Raw genomic sequence first — 21,000 nt, forward strand, 5'->3', positions numbered from 1 at the left:
CGATTAACATTCCTAGGACAAACTGGTATTTATATGGGATTTGGGTTTTAAAAAAGAGTAAAATGCAGAAGCTGAAAATCATCTTCCAGAAATAAGAATAAGTACATTTCAAAAACGAATTATTGACTTCAGCTATAATTCAGTACATCAGTTATTGTAGCATAAGGGATCGCTACCTACAAAAAAAATCTCAAAAATAATTGAAGACCCATATAACATTGGCTCCTGTTTGTCAGTCAGTTAAACAGCGGAAAGAATTCATCAGTCTCTTAATAAAATGTGTGACCAAGAAACACAGAGGCAGGTGTTCGTATGTTTCGAGAACTAAAGAATTCACAGAAAAGTATTTAGTGTAAAACTCCTACTCACCTCCCATAAAAAGTAACGTGTGTGCAGCCTACTCATGTTAAATCTTATGCTTAAGGAGCTAAGTGTGAAATCAGAGACAGAGAAAGATAAAATGAAGAGTTTTCCAGAATATAAAGTTTATATTAATTTCAACATACATTTGGTGCAAAGTCCTCTGTGCCCACTACAGTTGGTTGTAGATACTGTCACTTGAAGGGTCCTCCAGATTTGCTCAGGTGAGCAGGTTCACAGTGAGTGCAGCCCGTTCTGGGCAATTTGGTCACTGGGAGTCTACCCAAGCAGCTGTTTTGGCACTGAGGGGCCAATGTGTGAGCCCAGGACTGCTGGCTGGGACTGGCAATGAGCTATTCCAGCTGACACGACATGTTATGAAACCACAGCCACAGTGAGCACACCCAGGCCATCTGTTTGCAGGAATCCAAAGGCAGTTGCGCAGACAGTCGCTTGATATATCAGGGAGTACATGGTGTTTCTACCCACTCTCAATACACTCTTTTAAGAGCAGCATAGACATAACCTGTTATTCTATAAAGAGAATGTCTTGGCTTGTTCTTGTGAATAAAGTTCCACAGGAGAAGAACACTTTTAAAAACAAAATCATCTTTTTTTGGAAGAATGCAGGATTTCAGGCATGCTCAGTGGATTGAACTAATCAACGGATATCTGGCTATTCTCACACAACTACCATTTTCGTGAAATTTCTGACATATATTATTTGGAATAAGAAGCATTTTAAAATTAACTTTTTTCATAAAGACAGAATTTTTTTATTTTTTTTATTTTTTTTTTTTATAGTAAACCTTAATTCCCATTTTTCTGTACTGTAAACTTTTCAGGAATGATTACCTATCTGACTACCTTCCTGTACAGCACCTCATGTAGACCACAGAGTGGTCTACCCTCTGAATAAACAACCTCCAGGAAGAGATAATAGATGAATAAATTAGAGAACATTTAAGTCAAAGTGTTATAAATATTCAATACTGTATAATTTATGGCAAGTGCAGACAGGAATCTCCTTTTTTTTTTACCTTTACACTATGGAATGAAGAGTTCCCACTATGAAGAATTCATTCGAATTTCACATCACTCATATGTTTGCACATAGGCCACTGCTATCATACATGGTTTAGAGAAAATCCTTCTGTTCCCTTGCCCTGTATGCCCCTCTCCTGTAGAAGAAAGCCCTTAGCAGAGTATCTGATGACTCTATGTTAAAGATCAGCTCTCTGTCAGGATTCATTTCAGAAGTGTCCATGCTAAAGTGGGTAGTGAAAGCTGAAGAACTGAGATATCTCAGCCAAAACAAATTCACCCTATATGGTTAAATGGTCTGGGACAGTGAAAGATTCAATCTGTTCCAGGCATGACCTGTCAGCTACATTTTAATTGAATTTTATCTTATGCTGTAATGTCCCTTACCAAATATCTCAGACTCCTTGTTCTTTTCCATCATAAGATCCTTGTGTTCATATAAGGTAAAGAACCAGACTCCCTTTTCTCAGCCTGTACCACCTCCCATTCACCTCCTTCTTTGCACCTGAAAGAGAAAAGGGATTGGCTGATGTCGCCTTCTGGGCATGTCTTTTACCTTTCCCATGCGTGTAGGAGGATTTTTTTCTTTGGTGCTAGTAAAATATGGAGGAAATTCAATATTTTAATGACAGATACTGTCTTTTACAACTCCTACTCTCCTACTCCGTTGCATACCTGGGACAATATTTTGCTCACAATTCAACCTAAGGCCACGACCAAGCAAAATTCTGAAGCAAGAAATGGTTTGTAAGTGCACAACTGCTGTCAGTGAAGCTGAACAAATTCAGGCTTCAGCAGTTCACTAAGCATATGATTAATAAAATGGAAATAAATATGCACCAAAAGGATTCACAGGTCTGGTATGTAAATAAAATAAAGTAAAATAAAATTTTAAAAATCCCCACCTAACCAAACAAGCCAAAGTAAGAACACCCCATGGAACTACAACATTTCCATGTCAACAAGAAATTTATTCAGGCATTTCATGCCCTAAAAGAAGGAAAAGCACATTATTAGTAAGAATCACCATTCTTTCCTGCAAATAGTTGCACAAGTACTTAACATTGTATGGAATGCTGCTTTTTGTTAAAAAAAAAAAAGTAGAAATTTAAGGGAATTTAAGAAAATTTAAGAATTTAAGAAAATTAAGCTCTGTGTGCCCTCATACACAGGAGTTTTCTCTGTTTCAGGATTTGCCATCTAATTGACAGGAGATCTTAGCAAAGGTTCTGCTTTTCAGCCAAACGATCTTCATTCAGGGTAATTGAGAGCCATGTTTGGCTGACTACTTTTCATGTTTATCACAATATTATGGCCATGAAGGATGGAAGGGGCAGGATAATCCCATACTGAACTTCCATGTCAGAATGGAATCCTAGACTGCACTGCATCCAAGAAGTTTTTCATATTTTCACCCAACATACATCTATACTTAATATTCCAACATCTCTTTCTTAATTTCACCCTCTCCCTCTTGACTTTGTTCCTGTTGCTTTGTAACAAATTTTTCTTTCATTTCATGGTGAGTGTTGGTTATTTTGATTCTCCCCATGTACAGAGTCAGTCACTGCTTCTCTTCCCCACTGGCCTAGTCCTCGCGTAATCAAGCTGCAAGTCTTGACCCGAAGCTGTCCTCAGCTTGTGCTCGCTCTCTGTAGTCCAGCGATTTAGCCCAACTAACCATTTCACATCTCATCAATCAGACCACACAATTTTAGTGAACTGTGAACTTTTTGCAGGTTGATTACATGTTTATGCTAATGAGACAGTTAGAACAAAAGGCTGAGGTAAGACCCTGTCTCACTGGGCTTGTTTTAGTTCATGATACATCCTTACTACGCCACACATACTGACCACCCATCTGCCGCTCCAATTACAGTTTTATGGAAGGTTAAGAACAAGTACGAGTGAATTATTTTGTTTTCACTCCATTATATCTCAAACGTTTGTGTAACTTTTGAAATACTATTCTTCTTAACATTTATTCTGTTGAACACAGTAATGATATTGTAACTGTTTAATAACCAGCTTCTGTTACATTGTAAGTAATATAGGGAATAAATGTTCTGATAATTACAAATGCCATTAATTGTCATCTTGCTTCTAGGGAAGGTAAGAACATACTTTTCAAGTTCCCATATTGCAACATGTGGCATCATCTGTTTTCCTTTTTTCCGAATTGATGTAGGAATACACTATAGATGTATTTTTCCGCCAAAGTTGGAAAGATGAGAGGTTAAAATTCAAAGGACCTATGACTGTTCTTCGGTTAAATAATTTAATGGCCAGCAAAATTTGGACACCTGATACCTTTTTCCACAATGGAAAGAAGTCAGTGGCTCATAACATGACGATGCCAAATAAACTATTACGAATTACAGAGGATGGGACATTGCTATACACGATGAGGTGAGCCCTAAAATGTTACATCTTTCATTTAGTTTGGCAATTTAACTTGTGAAAGCATATTTTCCATACAGAAAACAAGTTCCTTTTTGAACAGAATTTGAGTCCTGTTTAGTAATTATTTTGGAATGATGAACAAACTGAGCCATTTACAGTGTTTATTTTTTCATCTCCTCCTGTGTACAGTCCCTGGATGTGTTCTAATGCTTGACTTTAAGAAGGTTCTTGTAGTATTAGGAATCCATCCGTTTGCAGAGGACCTTAATTTAGTGTTGCCTTCAAGGACTCCATCAGAAAGTATAAGAAAGCCTGAAAGTTTACTATAATCTGTACTCCGAGATTGTGTTCAAGGGTCTTTAATATTTTGATCCTATAGGAAGCAGATTCTAAGAACTAGCAGATGCACAAAGAATTAATTGCTCATTCTTAATATTTCTTGTGCTTGGGAATACAAAGCAAGACAGTCTAAAAATAGACATTTCTTATTCCATTCATACCAAGAAAAACAATTGATTAAAGCATTTGTAAAGTTAGGAGAAAACATTATTTTTTTGCTGGAATGACTCTTACTGGAAATACATCACTCCCTTCATGAATAACTGAACTTTAGCTACCCAGTTGTCAGATGAGTTAAATAAATCCTTTTGAAATAATGATGATACACAGTCATGGAAACATTCTGGATTAAAAGACTACAAATTAAAGATGAAAAAAAAAGGTATATTGTCTCTACAGAGCTGCACATCCCTTCTTTGTGTCTCCCATGGAATCAAACAAGGTCTAAAGGGATTCTGCTGACTTTAACTTAAGATGGACAGCTTAGTACATAGGTGAACACTCAGTTTTCTTTTAACTATTTTGAAGATGTTTTTAAAGTCAGTACAAGCATTTGGAGAAAACAGTCTCCAGGCTTTTTGAATGTTCATTTATTGTACAACATCGTTCATGAATGCCTAGGCTAAAGTAGAATCTGCTTGGCTGGTACAAGTCTACACAAGCCTAGATCAATTTTCCTTGTCTTTCTAAATGCTTGGCTGTTAGGGATTTAATCCACAGGACCACTATCTTAGGAGCACATTGTTCACATATGTCTCTTTCTTTGACCATAACCATTTGTATTTCCTCCCCTTTGCAAGTGCCTTAACGCAATCTTCTGCCTAGTATTCAAGTATTGCTGTTCACTCCTTGCTGATGTATGGTATGTTACTGTTTCTAGTTTATTTAATCTCTTTTATTAAGAAACATGTTTGCACTCAAGCCAATAGCAATGAAATGATTTCAGCAAATGGCTGAGTATCCAGAGTGGGCCAATTCAAGGATGGCAGCAAGGAAGCAACTTCCGTTGCTAATAGACTTTAATCCTCACAAGTGAGAAGCCTGAGCGTGTCTCTGATGTGTGAAGCAGGGCAGAGGGGCAGAGCCAGTCCCCCCAGTGTGTCTGCACATTTCGGGCCCCCTTCTAACCACTAATTAATCACATAACAGACATTATGCTATACTTTTTCTCCGTGTCTTAATAGAAGTCTATTTGCCATTTCTGTGAAACCAGAATAAATGTGTCCTTTTGCTCATTAATCCATTATAGATTGACTGTGAGAGCAGAATGTCCAATGCATTTAGAAGACTTTCCTATGGATGCACATGCTTGCCCCTTGAAATTCGGAAGCTGTAAGTTTATTTTAAATTGAGGTTTCTCCCTTTTTAGGCCACTGTATTTTGCAACTGAGAAAAACTCAAGGTTTTAATCTTGTGTATTTTTCACGTTTGTCAGGATTGTATTTCTATTCTTACACATATATATTTATATTTATTATAATGATATTTTATTTAATATAATTTATGTGTCTTACATATCATACAATGTCATGTCTGGCCATTCACACAAAAGAAGAAAATGACAGTGCTCTAAATATCTAGAAAAGTAGTTTGTCACATGGAAAATGTTGTTAATCTCATAGTTGCTTTATTTTGCTAAGACCCAAAATCAGTGTTAGAGAAAAGTAAAACACACCATGGATAACTGAATTGGTTTAGGTGAAAAGAGTTCCAATGCCACAGTCGTGGTATGTTTAGAAAAAAATTCTTCATAGAATTATTAGATACTCATAATAAACTCATGCAACATTGCTGGAAGTGAAAAATCTCAGAAATTTCCCAGTAGTCCTGCACTCGCAGCATATGTAATCCTAGGTCAGAGAACATACTGGACAAAATGTAGTGCAGTTGAAATCACTGTAACAAGAGACAAAGCTTTTACTAAGTTTTTACTGACACGTAATGAAACATAATATTTTTGAAAATTAAATATAGTTCCACCCTTCAATTTTTTAAGTAAAAAAAACCCAAAAAACAAAAAACCCACCAAAAACAAAACAAAAAAACCCCACAAAACCAAACCAAACCAAACCAAACCAAACCAAACCAAACCAAAACAAACAAAACAAAAAACCCCCCACAAAACCAACAAAACCAAAACAAAACTCAACAAAACCAACCGAAAAACAGAAACCAAAAGTGAAGAGCTGATTCACTTTACTTGGTTCAGCACAAACAAGGAAGTTAAAATGTATGGAAGATGTAATAGTGTACAAATTGCTTCCTCAATGGCTACTTTTTTCTAGCAGAAATGGGTCCTTTCACAGACAATGGGTACTTAGTGGTTTGATCAATTTTAAAGTCAACAAACAGAACACCCAATTCATTCTTCACGTGGTACCCGACAGGGTGATCATTTACTTTGGGCTGAATAGCTCTGTGTTTACCATGAGATAGGACTGATGTTTTGTCTTTAAAGAGCTGATAGCCTCCTAGATAAGATTTGCGGAACAAAAAGCTCATACAACCTTGGAGTATAACTGACAAGAAGAGTTTACTCCTTGAATGTTAAGTTGTCTTACAGCACTTTCAGTAAATCTTTCCAAACCTCCTGTGAACCACGAGAGGAGGGGAAGCCTTATTCCACCTAATCACAGGGCAAAGAGCTGCAGGGGGTGTCTCAGGCTTGAATTTCTTGTGTTGTGCACATTAAAGTGGGGAGGGAGGGGAGACATGGCTAGTCGTGCATAAAACCTACTAATGACAAGTTAAACCATGAACAGTTTTTTAACGAATGTGAACCACTAGACTGAATTTTATAGACTCAGTAAGGCACCTATCACCACAGCTGTGCATCACTGAACCACAGCCTAAACACCAGACCCTCCCCAGTATGAACAATATTTTCCATTCTTTTCCTACATCGAGTTCTTTCTGGCTCAGTGTCCCAGATAAGTGTACTCTTGGTTCACAAAGTGCACGGCTTTTGAGATTACTAAGGATTTTGCCTCAATTAAATGACTAAGATTTGCAGAAATTATTAATGAGAAGGGATAGATAATATGGATTTGCATACATGTCCAGGATCACACCACATGGTAAAAACAAGACAGCAGAAAGACATGCAAATGTATCTGCATATCTTTTGTATCTAAACTGATTTCTTTTTCATCCTCTAAAAAAAGTTATCATAATGTACACAATTTTCTTAATTGAACAAAAAACATCAGTGATATTTTCGGTGGAAACACCGGACTACTAAATTCGGGCAAGCTCCTAATCTGGGATCCTCACAGGGAGGAGTTCTTTCTGTAACATGGTTTTACTGCAAACACTGCATGAGGAATTCACTGTCTAAAACCGTCCTTAAAGCTGGACCTCTCCCCTCCTTCTCAACAGATTATGTCATAACTATCAAGGTATAGAATATTTCTCTCAATATTTAGTTATTGACAGAAATATGTCCCGTAGGACCAATGACTGGACCTAAGTAAGATATGAAAATGGGAGTCAGTGTTATAGATAGAAAAAGACCAAGTCTTATGTTTAATTGCCACTTTTAAAGTGATAATCATATTCAAATACATTTGGGACATTTCTGTTCAACAACTAAAGCAATTAATTATAATCATCTTAATGGACTGGAAAATGTACTGAAAAATGCATTTCATTGTCTCAAAAGCTACGCTTTAAATGCAGACTACAATATCACACTTTTCAAGAAGTTAGCTCCCCAAGTTAGTGTCTGCCTAGCTCCGTTTGTTTTGGATTAAACTGGATAAGAGTTTTTTTACCTCCTCCACTCATCACTTGTTGGAGCTGGATTCCTAAAAGCCTCTCACTGAAGGAACTGCACGTCTCCTATGGACTCTGCTGATAAACGTTTGACCCAGCTCCAAGGCTAAAGTGATTTGCCAAAGAGCAGCTTAAGCTAGAGGTTATTCCAGTGTAAATTCAATATGACAAATGCTAAAGAAAATCTGGAACAACAAAATGCCATATGTTGGCAAAACAAAATCAGAAAGGCAGATGCTCTCCTGAACTCTTACCACAAACTTCTGATTGTCAGTTGAAAATGATGGGCCAGCCTGGAAAATGACAGTGACAAGAGCAAAAGGCTGTGTTGCTGTTCATTCAATGTGAATTGGATGTTGAGGGTGGAAGGGAGCACCCAATCTGGCAGGTTCAGGGCAGGGCAAGCTAGCTTCCAGCACTGATGAGTATACTCCCTTCCCTCAAATCCAATCCAGTGGTTCTCAGCAGCTCAGAAAAACAGTCCTCTCTCTTCCAAGCTACTCTCATACTCCAACAAATGCTTGAAAATGGGTATTATTATTGCCACTCTTTCTTTATGTGACTAGATTAGCAAGTCAATTCCTGTGTTTACTGGGGCCATAACTTTTAAAGTCATAATTACTAAGGTAAAGATTAACATTTACCATTGATTTCAAATATCTATTCCAAGTTATGTTACAGTGCTGGGGGAATGTGAAGTCTGAGGATAAAAGCACCCTTCAGCTTCAATAATACAGAATCAAATGCCATGCAATTAATTTATCAGTGCACTCCCTCCAACACCACCTCTTCAATTACTGTTTTCTCTTACATTGATAAAATTGTTACCTCACAAATGAGGTCAAGTGAAGCAGATTCCTCCCTTTCCTTTCCTGATTACCAGTCTGAAAAAAGGGAAAATCTCATCTGGTGGGTGGGATTCTACTATAATTTCCCAGCTGGCTTCTACCTGCCTTTGTTGTGTGCTAGTTTGATGTAGGTTCTGATCACACTTTCAGTCCCATTCATGTCTTTGGATACTCTTAGGTGTCAAAATTACACAAGATGCCTCCATGTAGTCTACTAACTCTCACCCTAACTGCTCAGAGTGAGAGTTGACAGACTCCAGACTGCACAAAATGGTAGAATTTTACTATGGGACCAAGACTAAAAATGTTTTTATGTAGCTTGTCTCTTGAAATAACATGACTAATAGTACAAATTCCCTCAACGGACATGTAGATGCTACTGAATTATCTCTGTAACATATCAGACTGCTCAGGTTTAGAGAGCTCAGTGCTTTTCTTTTGCTTTGTACCAAACTCAAATAAATGGGAACTTGAGTGTGAGGACTTCTCAGAAATAACCAAAGGGGGGAAAAAAAAAAAAATAGAGTCATTGTCATTTAAACTCACTCGAGCCTAGGCAGCTTTAGAAATGTCTACTAGGGCATGGAAAGTTGTAGCCAGGCCCGTGGTGGTGAGGTCACTGAAACCACTCTGAGAAGGATTTACTATCTTACAGTGGCCCAGAGAACATAACAGTAAGAAAAATTGAAAAGTCTGGGGCTCATGTTTCTTGACAATAGTAAAAAATTAGAGAAAGGGTTTGTAGCCCTTGCACGCTTGTGATATTCCACATATCACTCTGGCATCTGGTACATTTACATTGGTAGCAATTATGGAAGAGAGAGAAATGTTTTCATGGCATTGAGAACCAAACTTAATCCAACCCTACAGCAGATATTTAGCTAATCATCATACAGATAGACCTGTAAAATAAGTTCTATTTCACACTGATAAATTCCAGTAAGCTGGTTTTGGGTTTCCGCAGATAAATAAAGAGAATTTAATATTCAAACTACTGTGCAAGACATTGTTCTGATAGAGCAATAAGGCAACAGAAGGTGTAAAGCTGAAATGTAATGTATTTTTTTAAAATTAGATGCTTATACCAGAGCAGAGGTTGTATATGAATGGACACGGGAACCAGCAAGGTCAGTGGTGGTGGCTGAAGACGGCTCTCGATTGAACCAGTATGATCTTCTTGGACAAACTGTGGACTCTGGAATTGTGCAGTCCAGTACAGGTCTGTGAAGAAGGTTTTTTGGGGAGGGTCATATTTAATTGCCAAAATATAATTTAGAGCAGGAGAAAAAAATGCTAAGATGTACAAGTAAGAGGTAAATTGCAATATACGAGCATCAGATTAGGAAAACATGTCTCTGAAAAGTTAACATATCCTGGGATTATTTTCCTACTTCAACTGGTGGTTAAAATATTTGAACAATTAAAAAGGTTCCTACAGCATCAGATCTAGCCAGAAAAAACAGTAATTTACATTATAAATAAGCACTTCTCGTATCCTTATTGTATTATCTGCTTACTATGTAAGCTTACAAAAATAGTATAAGAATATGAATCCTCAAAGATCATATTCCTGGAGGCAAGGAAGTTGCTAGAAGCAAGTATATAGTTTCTCAAGGAGGTATTTAAAGAATGAAAAACTATGTCATCAAATAAAAACCATCTGGAACCTCCAAATAGGGCTTAGCTTAATCCTAGCACCAGCTTTAACTCCAAAACTCTTAATGACATACAGAAATATAGCCAACATATATGTATGATATACCTGTAACCTTGAAGCTGGCTAAAAACCTTTGCTTTTTCACTTTGTAGTGTTTTTCAAGACGTGATTTTTTAAATTTGTTTTCCAATAATTTGGAAGGGGCATAAAGACCTAAATGCAGTAAGAAACTGAGAACTGGCCATGAACAAGAGCTCCGTTGACCAGACTGACTGTTCAGTGGGGCCAAAAGCAGCACTGCATTAGGAGAAGTGACTGTATTGCTTTGAATACACACAACCTCGTTACTTGGAGAGAAGCACAGTTATACCTGCAAAAAACCAAACTCCCTAATGTGTTACTGAGAAAGTCAATGAACATTTCAGGGAAAGTGAGGCACTTTAAGGTGAACTGTAATTCATGTTTGAATTTTTTATTTAGCTTGCCAAAATATATTCATATGCTCTATTAAGCCAAGAAAATTTCTCACAGACAGGTTTCTAGGTTACAGTTGGGAAGCTTCTGTTCAGTTGATATAATCAGAAAAGAAGTAAGTGGGATGTCAGTAATAAGGACTTTGCCTAAGAACAGTACCAACACAACTGCTCCCACAGATTCACTGCTCCTGGTGAAGAGCACAGAGGCGTGGATCAGGCATCCAAAATGAAAAGGGGAAAACTTTGGCCTGGCCACAGTTAGAAGTATTGCCATTGACTTTTCTGGAGCTTTTATAAGTCATGGATAATGACTTATCTTACAAAATGACAAAAGAAATTGAGGACAATCTTCTCTTAAGAGTTCTCAGCACTGTTATTAGGCCAGAAAATGAAGCTCTTTTGCAGCTGATTCTGTGGATCATTAGAGGAATCTACATAATTTTAGGGAATTTTAAGATGATATTCATAGTTGTCTGGAATTCTAGATCCTTATTTTCCCAAGGATTTGGGTGTAGCTGGGTTATTCGAAACAACCTCAAAATTATTCAATGATTTGATGGCTCCATAAAGTTGGGGTTTTTTTCTTTTTTTTTTCCAATGTCTTCCTTGGCTAGTAGACCACCTTCTGTCCTTATTTCTGGATATATAACAACTAACTACAAACCCTGATTTTTTAATGACAATAGAATCTTGAAAGACTAAAACATTTTTTATGGTATAGTCTATGCATCTGTGTTGGCAATGGAACGTGCAGGTATTGCAGGCTTAAAAATAGTATTCAGTATGTAAAATAATAATTATCGCTGCTGCTGTTTTGCTTAAGCAGAGTCAACCATTTTTTATTTGTATGCAAAATTTCTGTCACTCTCCAGCTACTGATTCATATTGACTGAGAAATAGTTTAAAATTATCCTTTTTGTAAGCACCTTAACAAATGCTTAAAGGACTTGTCCAAGATTCTGTTTAATTTGAATTATTCTGCCATCTTGAAAACATTGCTTTGCAATGAGAATCATCATTATACTCAAAATGGTCTGGTTTCTTTCTGATGTTCTGTAAATCTGCTGAGAGGATGTTGTTCTTCAGAGTTTTTTTACTGAGTTACACGGCATAAGTAGTAGATGGTAAATACTTTGTTTTAAACTAATGACAAGGAAAGCCTTACAGTGATAGAAAAAGTATTGTGATAGCTGGAACTCAGTCCCCACATCTAACCTAATGTCTGATGTGATGCACAGTAATTTTAGGTGCTCACTTGGTAAATTTGGTTTATTACAAATAGTTTACAGAACACTTAATAATAGGTTTATTGGAACTTTACTGAATTATCAACTGTTGTCTTCTATGGACACAGGTTAGTTTATACCACCTGCACATTTGTTGCAATATACTGTAGAACTAAGGGCTGTTTAAAAACTACAGCTACACAAGTACCAAGCACAGGCACAAACTCTTCCAGAGCTCTGAAAATATTCAAATAACTTGATATTCAAACCATTAGGTTAATATAGATGCAGGATGCATGTGATGACTTTTATGCTTTATATTATATAATACATATAGACTAGTTTAAACTCCATGGAATAAATAAAATGATAAACAGATTTATCTGCACAACACAGTTACTTGTAGAAGACTTAGGGAATTACAACAAAGCTAAAAAGAAATACCTTTCTTTCTAACTTCCTTGGATAAGATAAGAGAATACAAGATGCATAAGCTCCAACTTGTGAAAGCCTAGCAGTGGGAAACTGTGAATACAGGCAATATTTGCTCAAGAGCTATTTGAAACTTTAGCTGGTTGGGAATTTTATGGCTGTATTACAGCACTTTCAGAATAGAATTACAGCAGAATTACTGGGAAGCTGTCATGAATGTGGTCATGCTTTCAATTAAAGAAAGCCACAAAATATGGCAAGCAAAAGGTGCAGTAAATAACTGGAGGCCTTTAATAACCTGTGGTCATTACAATCAATCTCATCAAAGATCTACTGAAAAATGACTGCAGTCCACTGGTACTTTGGAGATTTAAGAGGATGGGTTTGCCTTGTATCTGAACTGTAAGGACTTACTCTGGGGCTCTGCTTTGCTAATTCAGTCCTCATGGCATTACCTTTAGCTGACTTCTAGCTCCGACCTGCTGTAGTGCTTAAAAGATGAGAGTAATACCTGGCTTTTTAATTGCCTTTATGCCTTGGATCTTGTTCTCATTTTTCAGAGGTTAAAAATACTTTGATAATTTACGCAGCTAAATAAAGCTCCAGAGTACAGTGGTGTGTTCGCTCTGTATTCTTAGCTTGCCATTTGCAATCTCTGAATTAATTCTGACATACCGCTGTGCACATTCTATACCTGATTGCATTAAAATAGCTTCCCACGTCATATTTTAGTAGATAAAATTAAATTATTGGCTCTCCTAGCCAAGACTGGCACCTTTCATAAGATTATAATCACAGGGACAGAGGAGAAGAAGGTTATTTCAGTGAAAATTAAAGACAGGTGAACAAAGTTCGAGTAATAATGCCCACTATACTACTTCTGTCACTCCTATTTTTGAAAAAAAAAAAAAAAAAAATCATTGTGTATGCTTTTCCTTACTTCTCAATTTAAAGTTTATTCCCTTTTCCCGCTTTGCTACTGTGCTTTATATGGAAACACAGCAGAAGTATTGTCACATCTTATAAATAAGCTTTTCTTGGAGTTATATATTGTGCAAGTTTGTTCAAATGAATGTTCTTCTAGGCCCTGCATTAAAGCAGTGGGCATGCTCGGTGCATAAGCACTCAATGTCTAGACACAGTTTTTCTATCCAGTTTAAGCTTTTCCGGTACAAGAGCTTTCTCTTTCCAGCTGCCTACATTTTAAAATAGAACTACAGTAATTTCATGTCATCTCTAATCTAGACAGAAGTTTCCATTCAGTTACATGTCTACTTGTTTCATTCCTAAGATAATGTTTATTGCATAATAAGAAGACTCAAGCACAACAATTGGTTTTTCAATCTTTTTGAGAATATGTTGTTTTTCAAAATCCATTTTCAATTATGTAAATAATGATCTGAAAATGAGCAGTATTTGCTCTGCTCTGGCAAGAAAGGTTCATAGAATTACATATATTAATATATTATATATTAATCTATAGTTGAAATTATTAAATGTATTAATAAAACATATTCATATATATATATAAATATCATTCCTTTCCATTGCAATTAGAATACCCCACTCATATATTTTTGTAGCACCCAAAGCATTAGTGCGAATGAATATATTCTGTGTTATTCTTGCATTAATCATTTAGTTCAGGAGAGAATAATCATTTTCTGAAGTACTAAATTAGCAGAACAAGGACGTTTCATCTTCATAGCACACAAAGCACCGACAAGTGGTACTGCAGACACAGTTGCATCAACAATTACATCTTCAGCCTGGCCCCACTGAAACACTTTTGGGAGCCTGTCTTGATTTAGTCTTCAGATGATGTTTATATGAGTTTCCTGTGATGGCTTTTCCATCTTCTAATGAAACAAGACCTTTCACAAGAGCTCTGAGCAGCCACCAGCAGTTAATGCAGATATTCATTCACTACTCAGCAGAGATGAAAATATGTAAATTTAATTAGGATTTCCCAGAACTGTCTGGTCTTGTATTATTAGTGGAACTCCAGAACCAGGTTTACTAAATGTTTTCTTCAGAGCTGACCCACTTTGATCTGAGGACTTTTTTTATAAAAGGGGTGAATATAATGAAAAATTACTTCCTATAAAGTTCTCTCATTTGTATATTTACAAAAACTTTAATGTTCCTGTTTTTCTTGATTTTAGGAGAATATGTTGTTATGACTACACATTTTCATTTGAAGAGGAAGATTGGCTATTTTGTCATCCAGACTTACCTGCCATGCATCATGACAGTGATTCTGTCACAGGTGTCCTTCTGGCTTAACAGAGAATCTGTTCCAGCTAGAACAGTATTTGGTAAGCAAGACCTATAAAATGCCTGGCAATCATGAGGCAAATAGGTATAAGAAGTTTTATGGTAAAACATCTTAACTTATGTAATATGATATTGGAGAACAGCATGAGCTTGGACACAGTGCAGTACACAAGAGTTAGGATGTTCCATTGCAAGGATGTACATCCAGAGCTTTAAAACTGATTGGGAGACCTGAAAATACCTCAAGCAGTCTATTACTGCTTGAATTTTCCAAAACAATCAGAGTATGGATAAAACATATCTGACAATGGCAATGACATTCATGGGGGATTATCAGAAATGCTTTAATCAATGGGTATTGCTCATTTGACATCCTAAGGCCCTTTGAAAATTTTTATCTTAAAAATTTTTTCATCAATCCCTTTTGCAGGCGCTGCTAAAGGTCTCCTGTTGAGATCAGCAACAGCTTACAGATGCACTCAACAAATACAGTGAGAAAGCAATCTAAAGGACTCTCAGTGTATACAGATGGTCCCTGGAGCTTAACCACTGCTTGCAAATGCTTATCTTAAATTAGAAATGAGTAACTTGCATGTTCTTTGGAGAGATTAATCCATGTCAAGTACATTTAAACAAGAAAAAAAAAAAAAGACAAACCAAACAGATGTAACAAATCTTCATTTAGGGAAACTGGAACCTGAGATTTCAGCTATATGACCTAATTTTTTTGGTGATATTCAGATGGGACAGTTGAACACCTTTGGCAGGGGGAGGTGGAAAAACACACAACCAAAGTGGCTTTTACACTTGTTTCCCTGCCTCAGGACACTGCAGGGCAGGATGCTTTGGGCTTTGACGAAGAGAATCTACCCATTTATGCTGGACATAGCAAAACCAGAGACTCACTGTTGAGAAACGCAGCCTCTGAAACTCTTGTTGAACAAGAGCTATTTTTACTGACCTTTCGTAGAACTCTTCACAGCTGTGCTTTAGCTTCCTAATGCCTCTGGAAATCAGTCACAACTTGCATAGCCTTAGACCTCAAGAACCAGGCAGAGGCTTTCTGTTGATATACAGATGTGCATTTACTGGACAACAGTTTAGACTACATTGATTTACATAATATTCTTTAGATTAGCAACTAAAATTAGTTCTGAATTTTTAGCATCAGCTTCACTGAGAACTGCTCTAGTAGGGACTTTTATGGGCCTCTGTAGTCAAAGCTATTGAAATTGTAGCTATTTCACCTTTTTTTTGCATATACCATTTAAAAAAAAGTGTCTGATCATTGGTTTGAAATGCTTCATTGTCATAGAACGAGAACATAATTTCCTAGTCTCAATGAATAATATATAATACTGCAGAGTGTTCAAATTCTTATTTTCACAGGCTCAAGAACTCACACATTTCTCAGTTTTCCTTTTAGAAGACAGTTATTTAGTAAATAGTCTCATGTTTGCTCCATCCTTATGTATCAAGAGAGCTTTCTCATTTCATGATGGCAGTGAAAAAAAGCCTCAGAACATGTTGCATGAATACATATACATACAGAAGCACAACTTTCATCTTTTAGTCCACTTAGAACCGCAGATAATAAAAGTTATAAATCCTGGTTTGCTACGATACAAGAGAAACATAAGATCACTAGTAATGAGTCAAAGACAAGATTAGGCTGTCTCTCAGGGAAGAGAAATTGCTTCCTCATTAGGCACTAATAACTCAAGCTTTTCACACTCCCATGTAAATACATTGGTCATTATCTGGCCTATTTTAGCCACTGCTCATTTTCACTGGCAGTGTAGAGAAGATGAGCTTGCCAGACACATTCAATACATGACAGTGCGGTTGTCAAGGTAACTTGTGGACATGTGATTTGATGTAAAGGCCCGGTGTGCACTCTTTTAAACAGCTGCAGGCAGAGTGAGTTCAGTACAGTCCTCGTTATCTCTCAGGTAAGGGGAAAGATTCAGCAGTGAGAAGGTCTGATATCAGAAATGCAAATTATACTGTCATTGTTCCTACATAAAATGTTTGCTGTTTTCTGGGTATCAGTGAATAAAGGGACAGAAATCTGTAAAATTGTTAATTCAAGCAAATGTAATAACATAAATCTTAGTGCCCTTTGAGTATACCTTTGAAGGAACTTATACCAAATAATCTGAATGAAACATCAAGTTTTTTAGTTTTCTCAGTATCTTGGAACTGCTGCAAGAAAGAACGAAAGATGTTAAATTGCTACATCCATAGGACATTTTGCAGGGCATGAGTAAAGAGCAGTAACTATGAATCTTCAAATACCAGGAAGTGTAAAGTAGTATCCATTCCACAGCTCATGATATTATTTCCATTCCAACTTTAAAAATAATATTCTATTACAACAACATCAAAGAATAAAGGTATAAAAATGTTTTGAAGATCCTGGAACTTCCACAGAACTTGAAATCTGATATCCTCAATTAGCAACTGAACCCAGGTGGGGAAGTTTCCAAGAAGCAGGGGTGTAGAAAAGGTTTTTCCATCTATGGTTGAGAAATGAAGGACAAAATACAGCTATGGTCTTAAAGACACCAAAATGGTTTGCTTTGTAGGAGTGACAACTGTCCTGACAATGACCACACTGAGCATCAGTGCCAGGAACTCGCTGCCCAAGGTGGCCTATGCCACTGCCATGGACTGGTTCATCGCCGTGTGCTACGCCTTTGTGTTCTCTGCACTCATCGAGTTTGCAACCGTGAACTACTTCACAAAGAGGGGCTACGCCTGGGACGGCAAGAGCGTCGTTCCTGAAAAGGTAACAACACTTACCCCCATCCCAACAGGTCACACTGGGCCCTGCTTGGGCAATGGAGGGGAAGAGTTTTTAGCCCATTAGAAATTCTTATTACTTAGAATAGTAAGTGATTACTCCAAAAGAATTTCCTTTCGTGTTCACATACAGAATTTCTACACAAGAATTACTCAGACACTGAGCATCTAAATACTACTTCTGACATATCAGGTGACACTTAATGCTATTAATAATGAAATGTTCTACTGAGGTTTTGACTTGTGCAACTCAGCAGAAAAGATAAATGTATATTATTTAAGGGAAGGCAATAATTTTTTTCTGTTTAAATAAGAGACAATGTGGATGCCTCAGTATAAATGTATGCAAAAACTTCTGTGGCTGTGGTATTTTGACAATTGTAAGGTTCTGACCCGGTTGAGAAGTGCAGTTGATTAGGGGAATATTGAACTATGAGTGCTTTGTCCCTGCTGATTACCATTAAAGCTATCAGTTCTCATTAAAATTTATCCATGATCTAATTTGGTTTAACTAACAAACATAACACAAATGGATGATTTTGTCTTTGTTGTCACCTAAATATTTTGCGTGAATCATGTATCCAGAGCTAACTTCTCTGTTACAGCTTATTACACTTTGTGGCATGAATTTGATTAATTGTAAAATGTTATAGTGCTTTTTCGTCATTGTATCTGTTGAGAAGATAGTGAGAATAAAACACTTTCTTCTTTCTTCAGCCAAAGAAAGTGAAGGATCCTCTCATTAAGAAAAACAACACATACACAGCTGCAGCTACGAGCTACACCCCTAATATTGCAAGGGACCCTGGGCTGGCAACCATTGCTAAAAGTGCAACCATTGAGCCCAAGGAAGTTAAGCCAGAAACAAAACCTGCAGAACCCAAGAAAACTTTTAACAGCGTCAGTAAAATTGACCGACTATCAAGAATAGCCTTCCCATTGCTTTTTGGAATCTTTAACTTAGTCTACTGGGCTACCTATTTAAACCGGGAGCCCCAACTAAAAGTTCAAACTCCACATCAATAACCTCTTTTATTCCTATAGTTCTGTTTTGTCTTTTGCTCGGGGAATTGCTTCCCTTTTCCACATACATTAATTCCCATTTGCTTCATTGCCTCTGTCTTAAAGAAAATAAAGGTTTCTCTATTTAGCAAAAGGTAAAATATATCTGTATATTTAAAAAACCAGTGTGTGAGGGAAAGATCAATATAAGCTATATACTTTGGAAAAGTAATTCTGAAAATGGAAAAGAGTGGGTTATAGTGTAATGAGGGGAGGGAGGATGGAAAGAAAACATTTGTAGCCAGCTTAGTACTGAATGTCCCCAACAGGTATTGTATTTGTATGGGAAAAAGATATTTTTATTCAGAGGACTGTAGGGAGGGGGGAAATACACTTTATGACATTCCTGATGCACATACTAGACTGTACCATTTATTCAACCACTGTTTATAATCTTTTCAAGGTTGTAAAACTTTCCATTTACTGAATTCCGTAAGATATGTTATTTTCCTAATCCCTTTCCTCTTCTATGTTGCAAACTACCTGACTTATAATATTAAATGATCTTTAATGACAAAGGAAATCTACTCACTCTACATACAGTTTGTCCCCTGTATAGCACATAAGATCTAATGGTAACAAACGCTTTAATCTGCTCTCGTAGTGCAGTCTTGTTTTAAGCATTAAGTTGTCACTAGACTAGATTTAAAACCAGTTGCACAACTGAGTGCAGATCCAAGTTCTCTCTATCACCTGTGTAATCCAAACAATTCCTGGATGCTTTAAAGATAGCTTTTACTCATCATGATATTTTAGAGAGTTTAAAAAAAACAACCAAACAACCAAACAACAAAACAACAATTTTTGCAAGCTCTAGATACGTTGAATGTATTCTTTTTTAAAATGATACATTAAAAGAAGCTTTAGACTGAGATTTATGAATAGCAGAAAGATAAAATATAGTATTTAAATAATATCTGTAAATATGCAGCATGAGATTGTACATTTTTTACTTTTTTAAAGTTGTGTTCTTAAAACATTGTGTAGGATTTACCTCTTAGCTCTTAATATGTTGTTAAATGCTCAATAAAACATATTTAGAGCCTGAATTAGAGGAAAAAAATAAATCAGTGGTACTGGAAAGCCTCAAAAAATTAATAAGCAGAAAGTGCTTGGAATTTATTCCATTTGTAAAGTGGTTAAGTGTACAGTAGCTTGCAATTTGACAATGTCATCCAACGTATACTATTAGATTAATGACTGGTCTGCTCAGGTCATGCATAAACACTCAAGTACGGGATTATATTTGGTAGGTAAAAATGGTGAAATATTTGTGAAGACAGAAGTTCATCTGTATATTACTGCTATATTTGCTGAAACATAACTGTTACAATAAGCAATGTAATATATGTAGCATTAAATACAAAGAAATCATACATAAAAGAATGTACAGGAAAATAGATTTTATGGAGTAAACTTACTACATTTCATTTTTACTGTAGCAATATATTTGTAGGAACAATATGTAAGGGCTTCAAATACAAGATGTCCATTTTGCAGGTATTGTGCTCCCTTTAAAACAATTCTAGTCAGAATCATTACTGCTGATTCTTAGAAATCAAATTTCAGATAAAGATTTTTCAAAAAGATGGGAAGAATGATGGATATTTGCAAGCAGCATCAATTAAGAAAATGTAATACATGGTATTAGATGGATTTTGAAACAGTGCTACATGAGCCTCCAGAGAAACAGCTACTGAGAGTCAAGTTTCACAGTTAGTTTTCTAAACTCTTTCTCAATAAATCAAAAAGTTGACATTCTCTATCTACAAAAGGAAACAGTTAATGTTTTATTTAGAGAAGTTTTTTTGTTGTTTTTTTTTTTTTTTTAAATAATGCTTCATTGTCTAACATTTAGTCCTGTCTGAACTTGATAAGTTATATGATTGGAGCTTATTAAAAGGGGATGTTTCATCTCTGGTATCATGTGTAGATAAATGTATAGAAAAAAATAAACTATGGCTCTTTAACTTCTGTGTACTTGTTTATCTTGTTATTTTGGCGTTAAACTAGTGTGTTCATTTAGGGCGTTTTATCTTTCTAGCAATTCATAGCTACCTTTTGGTCTGCATTTTGCACATTAGATGTGAATATTACTTAACTAGTCTGCTTTTTGCTATGCAATGATTGCATTATATCACCTCTTAGTTAGTCTATGCCATTAGTATTATACTGTATAAACTTGACTGCACAGTTTATCAAAGACAAGGTATTCTCTATGTAGCTTTTTTACAATGCTTTGCTAAACCATGTAATAATAGTAAGTCTTCCTTGAAAATAATGATACACTCTTATAG

At 36.2% G+C, this 21,000-nt stretch overlaps 1 protein-coding gene across 3 annotated transcripts in view; it reads left to right on the forward strand.

Moving 5' to 3' along the window:
- The window catches only part of GABRA1 (gamma-aminobutyric acid type A receptor subunit alpha1), a 39,087-nt gene extending 18,410 nt beyond the window's left edge, over window positions 1-20,677 (forward strand). For all 3 annotated transcript variants that reach the window (XM_050312568.1, XM_050312567.1, XM_050312569.1), the window contains exons 5-10: window positions 3,593-3,813; window positions 5,396-5,478; window positions 9,844-9,987; window positions 14,725-14,877; window positions 17,425-17,627; window positions 18,359-20,677. In XM_050312568.1, the coding sequence (XP_050168525.1) occupies window positions 3,593-3,813; window positions 5,396-5,478; window positions 9,844-9,987; window positions 14,725-14,877; window positions 17,425-17,627; window positions 18,359-18,667 (1,113 nt within the window). In that variant the 3' untranslated portion in view covers window positions 18,668-20,677. The remainder of the gene's footprint in view (window positions 1-3,592; window positions 3,814-5,395; window positions 5,479-9,843; window positions 9,988-14,724; window positions 14,878-17,424; window positions 17,628-18,358) is intronic.
- The last annotated feature ends 323 nt before the right edge of the window (window positions 20,678-21,000 follow it).

This window comes from Myiozetetes cayanensis, unplaced genomic scaffold, assembly GCF_022539395.1.
Source record: "Myiozetetes cayanensis isolate MyiCay16 unplaced genomic scaffold, myiCay2020 scf17, whole genome shotgun sequence".
NCBI lineage: Eukaryota > Metazoa > Chordata > Aves > Passeriformes > Tyrannidae > Myiozetetes > Myiozetetes cayanensis.